General features: G+C 46.1%; 1 protein-coding gene across 1 annotated transcript in view; it reads right to left on the bottom strand.

Moving 5' to 3' along the window:
* T265_08966 (hypothetical protein) overlaps nt 1-10101 on the bottom strand; it is a gene marked incomplete at both ends in the record, with an annotated part of 20449 nt that overhangs the window by 1205 nt on the left and 9143 nt on the right. Inside the window, 4 exons of the mRNA XM_009174913.1 lie at nt 1-217; nt 1903-2185; nt 3739-3892; nt 6697-6826. The exon at nt 1-217 is cut by the window's left edge and continues 1205 nt beyond it. Coding sequence (XP_009173177.1) covers nt 1995-2185; nt 3739-3892; nt 6697-6826 — 475 coding nt within the window. The remainder of the gene's footprint in view (nt 218-1902; nt 2186-3738; nt 3893-6696; nt 6827-10101) is intronic.

The raw sequence follows: 10101 nt of genomic DNA, 5'->3' as shown, positions 1-10101 counted from the left end.
CTAAACGTCAATTGGTTTCATTTTTCCGGGCTTCCCCTAATCACAAGATCTGCTCAACAATAGGAAAGTAAAAGCAAGCATTTCGGTGGAAGTAAGGACGGTCTCTCTAGAATGTTGTCGAGTTGCGAAGTAGCACATGGTGGTTTTTAGTCGATTGACTGGTCGATTTCCTGGTAAGAACAAGTCCCACGACGATCTCACGCGAAAAGCAGGTCGACTGGAAAAAACCGAGGAAATGTGAAGAACCAGAATAAGCAATATCGTTCAAAACGATCAAAACAGAAAAAAATACGGGATCTGTGCTTCCGACCAAACACCAGCATATGTACATCCAAATCTCATCTTACAGGTGACTTTAACTTATACCGGAAAGCCGAACTACGTTGGGCATCCTTGTTCGGAATCACTAGCAATGGATGGATTCTAGAAGCTAGTCAAAAATAACTCACGTGACATGAGTTATAGTGATTCTATGCACCAATGGGTCACATTGTTGATCGGTCATACATGAATGACACCGTTTAAGCACCTATCCGGAAACCTGTGGGTTCAAATAGCCTTAAAGATTCCCAGCAAAGATGAAGGAGTTATATAGGTTAACAAAGATTACTAACTTCACGCGCATTATGAAATCTAGTTCTCGAACTTCAGGTTTCAGGAGTATATAAACCATTCACAACTTACATAGAGACGTTGGCTAGATTCATATTTTGAACTCGGTGATGAGGTGGTTGGGGAACATTTGACGAGCTAAATAAATCATTCCACGACAAATACAGTATACCGTAATCATCGTCTACAGCGTGAAATCAGTGTTCAACGCTGATGCCCCGCTGCCGTACAGCCGTGATTTACTTTGAAGCCTTATTGTGAAGGAAAGGATAAAACTGACGGATCGGTCCCGCGCCCATCCGCGGAACGCTCATAACTGGTTACCTGGTGAAAGAGCAGCGCGACAGTGAATGGGTAACAACAAAAGCGTGCGCTCTTGGGTGCCCTTCGATTATTCACCACCACACCTTTTCTGTGGTGGTCTGACTATCGTCTCTGATTTTCTGGGAATCGCCAGTGCGTTCCACAGACCACCTAACAATCCGACGCTATCAGGCGGCGAGAAAATTAAACTTCGTTGACAGAAAAATTTTAGCACGCGTTCATAGCAGTATTTTTCTACGCACACTAAACCAAATTCCCAGCTCTGTAAAAGTGACCTCCACGTATACACTAGACACGTGTCGACTGTACACTGTAGAGGTGTCGGTACCAAAATAACCGACCAAAGTTGGTCAGGATGTCGGAATCCGGATGAAGTAAAACTGGAGGCTGAAGCAATCGAAGGCGATTGCAATCAGCTGAGATAGTAAGCATGACGCTAATATTCATTCTCTTACGAGACAGCACAGCGACTAGAATAGCACTCTATATTAGTAGAGGAGGACAGATGTCGTTGAAAGTCCCATTGCATTATTTCGTGACACGCTGTGCGATAACGAAGGCGCTCAGTATTCGCACAATGAAATTGAATTTTCGAAAGCTACGACGTGCCATTTTGGACTAATAGAGACAGGCAATTGAATTCGGAGTAAGAGTCCAGTCTTATGATCCCCACCTAGGTATCCCAAGGTATCAGCGATGCTAGGAAAGTATTCCACCAGACTTCTTTCGCCAGAGGTATGATTGTTCCAGGGGACAATGAAAATCGGTGAGCTGCAAAAATATGAATGCAGATTAGGATGGTTTTTGGTTTGAGCGCATACGCGACAAAATGCAATATTTTTGCGTAAAGAGATTTATTCCACTTGTAAAGGTTTTGCAGCTGAGAGCATTGTGCGGCTAATGGGCTCCATAACGAATAGCGTGTACCGTACAAAGGTGGCATAATCTGGGGAAGATCAAACTCACACAGGAGTTGAAGGGACCAGTTGTTCATCGACGGCGGGATTCACCAAGGGTGTAAGAGAGTTGCTGAGACCAGGTAAGGGGTGAATTGGGGATCAGACCAGATTGTACTCGGCCAAATTCAGCTGCAGTATGGTGTCCTTGACCGCTGCGAATACGAAGCGAATATTTTCCGTATCGGTGGCACAGGTGAAATGGGAGTAGATAATTTTGTGCGGATCCGGATTGAGTTCAACAAACAACTTTAGGATAAAGTCTCGCGCGCTTTCCGCATCTCTCTGTGGACCTGAAATGCAAACAGTTGGGGAAGGGAAATGCACAGAATCACATCTAGTCTTGATGGAGGTGGAAGTTGGATAGAATGGTGCAGAGGGAATATGACAGATACGGGTTAGGAGACTGTCTAGTACGTTTGTTCGGAGATACACAAATTGAAGCTGCACGAGATCAGACAAACGGGTAAAGGGACAAAGAAAACAATGCCCTTAGAACAAGAAGTCAGGTAGTCGAATTTTTCGACACGTCTCTTGGGCAACCTGTAGGAGGTTTGAGAGCAACTAAACCTGCGCACAGAAGCAAGCAACAAATCCAGGGTTAGGCTTGAAAGGAAATATTTCCTGTCAGTAGGCGATGGGTCAAAAAGGTGGATGTTGAGCGGCAAGCAAACCGTTCTACAATCACTAAACCTTCAGGAAGCACAGAACATCCCGGAGCAGGTTTTCGATCAGTGATGCTTGCTGCGAATTCCGAAAGTCCGCTATATGAGATAATTACCTATCGATGAAATTCGAAAGGCAATGTCATGGTGTGCAACGCTCAGCAAAGCTCACCAACAAAAAAGCTACTGACTGGGGATATATTACGCGAGAACGATACCGGAATTCGCAAACACACAGCCAGATTAAGGCTTGCGCCAGTACTGTCTGGTTACGTGGGGCAACTTGACCTCCAGGTGATTCCCACCGCGCCTGGTTGGCGACCGATGTCAGTGGCGTTCTTGTTGTCAGTTTCTATCCAGATTGCCCGAGTGAATGTCTGGAGGCGTAGGCACCTCGAAATGATCGTAGTAAGCTAGCACTAAGTCCCTTCCCCGTCCACCTTTATTCTTTTCTCTACAATAAGGCTTTCAAATAAATCATGGTTGTAAGGCAGTGAAGCATCGGTGTTGAACACTGATGTAATGCTATCGATGATGGTGGTGATGATGGTCCACGGAACTCACCATCGTGTCGCAATCTGCGCAGATCTGGTCACCGATCTCCGCTTCCAGGCATCGTCTACCTGAAACGCCTCTGGTGCCGGTCTGTCACCAGTAAACTGGTGGAATCGGCTAATTGATCTTATCATGTTCGTAGAAATGATCACTAACACAGGCGGCGTAATAAGCTGGGAAGGATCAGCCATTCCACCACTGACAGGACAGGTCAAAGGGCCGTTTATGTACTACTACAGCAGTGTGACGAGCTAACTGAACGACAAACGCCGGATGCCAGCACCAAACAGCCCACGCGCAAAGTTCGTTTTATCACACTGATGAAAAGATAGCTGTCGTAAGGCCACCGAATAGTCGCACTTTGAGTGCTCCAGGCAAGGAGAGAACTAAGGTGATTCTAGGTAAGAACAGAAGGAGTCCGGCATTGAAACACAACCCGATGGTCATAGAATCAGACATGTTCTGTATCACTGGTACATGTTTTGAACTGAGGAGTGAACCTGGCGCTCCAGTTAGTGGAATGGTTGTCGCCCCTCGAGTTTCTGGTGAAAAAAGATATGGCTCATTAGTGAACTTTTACGGTAAATCACGCATCGTCTCGCTAGCGGAACCCTTACGAAACTCACCGTCATACTCGGGGAAGTAGTCGACGAGGTGAGAATAGAGCACCTTTTCTTCAAGCAGGTCCTTCTTATTCAGGAACAGCATAACTGAGGACTGTTGAAACCAAGGATAGGTGATGATTGTCCGAAAGAGAGCCTTGCTTTCTTCCAACCGATTCTATGAAGGCAGAACATGGAATCAAAAGTGTTCATCGGACTAGATTATATAGCATTCAAATAATCGAAGGTATCTGTATTTATCCTCTCCTTGCATAAACATCAAAGGTGACCTCTGTCTGATGGTAGGTTTCTTTGGAAACTGAACATCTGTCTTGCTTTATTTCGCATACTCCTGTGTGAATAGCGGGCCATTTGCTTACTGTTCCACAACTAACAAGGTACCACTCCTAGGTACTTGTGGCATGCGTCTGCATGCAGCAAGTGTCAAGTTGTGCTATCACGACCGTCTCAGCTGTCTCCGAAAGGTGTACTTTAGCAAATCCAAGTTCCCCATGTTGATTGCCCGTTTGCCCACGCACGAATTCGATTGATTGCTTTGTGACCTGAGGACCTAACATTCGCGCCGTGTCGCAGGTTCTAACACACCACACTTTCAGACTCCTTACAAAGCCTATGACAGACTGTTTGCTACAAGATGGAATAAAACTGCCCTATATCGGATTTGCAGAATAACAAAAGAGAAGTTCCACCGTGGATATACAGCCCCATGCAACATCCACGTAATGGGGGGCGAAATTCCGCAAAAAAATAGTTGGAAGCAGTCAGTAGNCGTAATGGGGTGGCGAAATACGCAAAAAAATAGTTGGAAGACAGTCAGTAGGCTGTGCTAAGACGTATGTAGTGTGATGATTTATGGCGTATGCTGTACAATTGGTGATCTTTTTATATCCCGCATGATTGAATCTGCAGAGTTCCGGGGGAACGGAGGAACAGCCGTTATGAGAAAATGTTCTTTATGTAGGAGGAACATACACGGAGGATGAGTGTAACCCGTAGTGTTTAATTCCGTTTATTCGCGTTAGTCTAAACTTAACCTTGCGCGATGTAGAGTGTTCCTCAGTCGAGTTGTGACTGCAGCACCAAGAGGATTGCCCGGTAGGAGGGCAACGAGAGATTCAAGCGGAACGCAGCTGAGCCTCAGATGAATGACTATCAACAAACGTACAATTTTGTATTTAGGTACGGTATGTTCAATGGGGATTCGTGGATATACCTAGCTGACGAATTTCAAGGGCGACTGTACATGTTAAACAATTAAGTTGTCGCTAGATGTCTCCACTTGAGAGAATCCTTGTTGATATAGATTTGGTGCAGACTCATTCACCACCCTATTATCTTCACCTAATAAAGCCAAGTTGTTTGTTAGCACACGGCAGTTCTTCACACGGATGGCCTATCGCTCCTCAAGAAAGACAAAGACAATCCTCACATGTTCTCCGTGACAATTGGTCTGTCATTTACGGCAGGTAGTAGTGTCTAGTCGAAAAGAAAGATTGCCCGAAATCGCTTATCGTTGAATTGCTGACGTTCAACACACCTACCATCCCGATTCGGACACAAATAAGACGGAAGCGTATGGTTTGCTAAAGTCCTCGATTGAGTGCCAATGAGATCGCTTCATTACCAAGAGACAAGTAAAGCCAACGACTGATTCACCCTTGGTAGGGCTAGTTAGTTTGTACGAGCTGAGTTTCGGAACATGGCGCGACGAGCTCCTCATGATTACAGGTCTGGGAAGCTCGACCGCGGGGGCATGAAAGCAACTACGAAAAGTCTGAGTAATGCAGGTACGACCTGCCTTCTAGGTTAAGTCCGCGTGACTTTCCCGTGGCTAGAAACGCTGCGTGATCGAAACGGTTCGGCTGTAACACCCTTTGGTGCCTAGCTGCCATGCCACTCGAAGGAAGCACGAGGGCTGGGATACTGCCAGGTTGCCCAAGCCTAGACAGGGGAAGTAGAGAGGCAGAGGTCGGGTTCGAATCACGGAGCTTCCGGTCAGTAAATTCGCTCCCAAACCACTGACCCACCTCGCTGCATGATACAGCCGCCAATTGCTGTCATAGTTTATCCATATGGTTTGAATGAGTGTCGGAAGGTGTGAGCTTTCAGCACTGCTTTCACTAAGCTGGTGTTAGCTTTACCCCTCTCCCCTTTTCTTCTTTTTTCATCGAAAAAGCTTCCAGATGAAATAAGGCGAGAAGCGATACTGGCTGGAATGCGACTACTCAACCACCAACGGAACCAACAATCAGGAGCAGAAGAGCAACAGACGTCTGTACTATGGACAATCGTATTGCGAAGCTATCTTAAACAACACCGGGCTGTCTTTTGTGGTGAACAGTGGTGTTTTTTCTATGCAGTCAGTCGCACTATATTTATGGAAATTGCAGTGTTGTCTTACCACAGAAAGGGATGGATTACAGAAAAAACCTGGTCAGTGAAAAAGCCCACACTCCAGACACCGACTGCCTATTGAGGTGAACAACTTATCCTAACAGTTTGTCTGAAAAAATCCGCTCTGTACAGATGAAGAGAGAAGGACATCAGAATGGAATGGAAAGAAAAAGCGGTACGAGAACACTATGCGACACCAGTTTGGTAGCTGTCGCACCCAAGTTGCTCTCCGTTCTGCCTGTGTTAACTGACACATGGGGATAGAGATCAGTGAAAACCACGTTTAGGCAATGCAATCAAGTTCTATTCAGATTGGTTCATGGAGTTGCGGAGGCGTAGACGACGTGGAATGTCTGTGATAACCTAACAATGTCCCCTTCTTTCCATTTCGTTCGTTTCTCATCAAAGCTCTCCGTGAATAATTTAGCATGGTTGTAAGGAAGTGGAGCAATGATGTTCAAGGCGTGTCGTGAAAGTTGATGACCAGTAAGCAAACAAAGTCCGAACCAAGAGACCAAACCAAGTGGCCAGTTAGAAACAAAACAATTGATGAGTGTGGAAACAAACCTCGTTATCCGACTCAACCAGAACTTGATCGTATTCAGACAGAGCGACGAGGAACATGATTGAGGTTACGCTTTCGAAACAATGGATCCACTTTCGGCGTTCCGATCGTTGACCTCCGACATCGACCATTCTGATGGAAGCATGAATGGCGGGGAGAAGAACGCGACTGATTAATGTCATGCCTACATATTTCCGCTATCTTATGAATACGAAGTAAAACAGCAATATGTATCAACAGAACAGAGTGATCCCAAGACCGGTTTCATAATGACACTAAGAAGATCCGACGAATTACGGTCCAAGTGGCTCACTGATTAAAACACCAAGCTGCCGACCGAAAGGTTCGTGGTTCGAACCAAACTTGAGTGCTCCAGTTTAGGCTTGGACATCCACACAGTAGTTCGGTCTTCGTGTCGCGTTCGATAGATCGGTTAGGATAAAGAAAATGGCTGCTGGAACGGATTACCTATGGTTCATTTATTCAACCTTATGTTTAAGAAAGAAAGCAATGTTGGATAGCCCGTCTCTCGGAGGACCCTAGTGTCGTATGTTATGGCTTCACGTAGGTGACAAGGCACGTTGTTACTGAAGCCAACACAGTTAAACCCTGAAATAGACAACAGCACGGTTGTCGTCAATGGTATAGTGGACACACAAAAGACAGACAGTGGGAAAAAAGCTGTGCTTTGGGAAACATTCGCTCCGTTTTGGTCCCCAATAGTGAAGGTATTTATGACTGGCTTGGCTCTGCATGAGATCTCAGCTTATTTGGATACCTGAAGTAATAACCGACTCAGCATAAGTGAGCATATAAGAAACTGTTCGTGACATAGAATTTCAAACATTTCGTCGTAACAGTACTTGTGAGGCTGTTAGGGACTCTCCGATAGCTCGATTCCGGTTACACCCTTGTTAGGACCGCTCAAGTAGACGTAATTCTCGAGTTTCCACCAGCCTTGTATTCCACAATAAGGACGAAACCAGTAGTGCGTTGTCGAAAAGCTCTCGTCAATCTTTAGTGTAATTTCACGTTTAATCGCTAAGCCACCTGGAACACTGCCTCTGGCTACTGGAAATCCACTCTCCTTTCAGATACAATAACCCGACGGGGCCTGTTCTTATTTTCTAATATCATTTTTCTTGTTTATTGTTCCATTTGGTGTGATCGTCTATCCACTTCACCTAATTGTGTTGGAGGTGGCTCCCCATTACCAAAAATGTACAGACCACGCTGAATAGTGGCTGGCCCTAGCTAGCCTAGGCCTTCGGAGTCATGCTAGCCCACAAACCAGTCTTGGCATACACCGTCACTCCAAAAACTATGGACCACCAGCAGGGCATGCTGATGAAATTAGAAGTGCTCGCCCTCCGGTCTTATTCTCAACGGACATAGAGAATTCAGTTGGCTGAACAAGAAGCTGAGTAAATCGCATTTAGCATGGTTGGATGTGGCATGCAGTTCCGGAGGCGGGTGCTAGCTCCTCATACTTGCCAGACATCTGATCTCAAACACAACCAATCTCCGATTGTTTTTAGTATTGTCAAGCACTACATAGCAGGAAAGACAATGAGTTTGAGATATTACCTTCAACTGGTTCGAATTGTTGACAGTCACTCAATTCACTCCCATTCTCGCGCCTGTTACACTGGCGTTGACCAGACTAAACCATAGCACAGTCTACAGCAGAAGCACAATGCTTTCTGGTGAGCACCACCCACGGTCAATAACAGCATTCCTGACCTTGAAGATAACCCGAAACCCGAATGCTACTCTGAAGGAAGCAGGGAGCACTAGGGCCGATATACTGCCAGGTTGCCCGAGCCTAGACAGGGGAAGTCGAGAGACAGAGGTCGGGTTCAACCACGGACCTTCTGGTCAGTAAATTCGCGCTCTAACCACTGAGCCATCTCTAAGTACTATCAGAGTAACCGCTGGTTGAAAAGCTGTCCACGATGTTCCGAATATCTCTGATCCCATAAAATGAGACTGAAGGTGGAGAGAAGCCAAAATGATGCACGGTATAACAGCTGTCCGTGATGGCATGCCCTGGAAAGCCTCAACACATTCGTCGAACAAGTCCAGATGACGCAGGTGTAAGAAAAAGACCTTTACGCATCCGCGAGTGGAGCGCATGTGTACGCGTACCATTACAACATCAATAGGGTGTGTAGAGAAAATTCTGATTGTGCAATCTTCGGCACAGTTGGTTGGCGGCGGTTACTGACCAGAGATAGAGTACAGAAAGCGACTTTTTTGAGTGGGGATTGGTCGCAAAATGTACAGTTGAAAACAGGAATATAAATGCACTCTGGTTCTATGAGACAACAGTATGCGGGACGGTGACAGACGACAAAAATGAGGAGAATTCGTATTCCAGTGGGATATGGCTAACTGAAACCGCAAAGCGCAAAATGTGCTTAAAGTCACATGTCGGATTTCAGATTCCGGATAGAATATTCAACAGAGGTGCTTCTTAATGCTGATCTGGGAGATAACGACTGCCACTGCTAAGAGAGCCCGAACAAGCATGAACTCATGAAAAGTGCGTCGTCATCTCATTATATCATCACTTAATGGGGTTCCGCCGCATGAAAATCAAGGCTCGGACGACCATACTGTCATTTCTAACGGCATTATGCTTTCCAGTTGATAGTGGAACACAAGGTCTCGTGAAATGCAGAAGGGGAAACGCTAAATGGAGATAAAAACCCAAACGTATAGTCTGTGTACCGTCAATGTAATTCGTCCAGTGGAATAAGGCCCGTTCCGCAGTCCTACCAGCCCTTGACAGGATACCTTAATGGGTATTGAACTATCAGACAAGCAAAAGCGTGAACCTAACTGAATGACCCGTGTTTCGAACATACTACTGATACTTCAGCCGCTGCTGCCTGGATTGGCCTTTGTGGATTCTGCCAGTTGCATGATAGTTGTGGACCGGAAAGGCAACACAGCTGGATTGTCAACATCGATGGTATCATATGCACTCCCGATTAGCGGACAAAGTGCCAGAAGATAAAGGTCATCAAATAAAAAATAAAAATAGTCGTTCAGCTGTAACACTCTGTCGGTGCCTGGCTGCCATGCCACCCGAAGGTTGCACGAGGGCTGGGATACTGCCAGGTTGCCCAAGCCTAGACAGCGGAAGACGAGAAGCAGAGGTCGGGTTCGAACCACGGACCTTCCGGTCAGTAAATTCGCGCTCTAACCACTTGGGTCATCTCGAACATCCCTGCAATGTCTCTAGCCAAACGCTCAGGGGTCACTTGGACTCATCCCGGAAGGCACCAACACCCGTAAGTGAAGCCAATCTATGCTGAAAAGCCGAGAAGCACTGTACAGCTGTTTCATTCTTATTGGGAATCATCAGCAGTGCGCATCTCACGAAACTCCGAAGAGTCTCG

The sequence above is a fragment of the Opisthorchis viverrini genome, assembly GCF_000715545.1.
Source record: "Opisthorchis viverrini unplaced genomic scaffold opera_v5_245, whole genome shotgun sequence".
In the NCBI taxonomy this organism is placed as follows: domain Eukaryota; kingdom Metazoa; phylum Platyhelminthes; class Trematoda; order Opisthorchiida; family Opisthorchiidae; genus Opisthorchis; species Opisthorchis viverrini.
The sequence above is the reverse complement of the archived record's forward strand: the minus strand, read 5'-3'. Positions and strand labels throughout refer to the sequence as shown.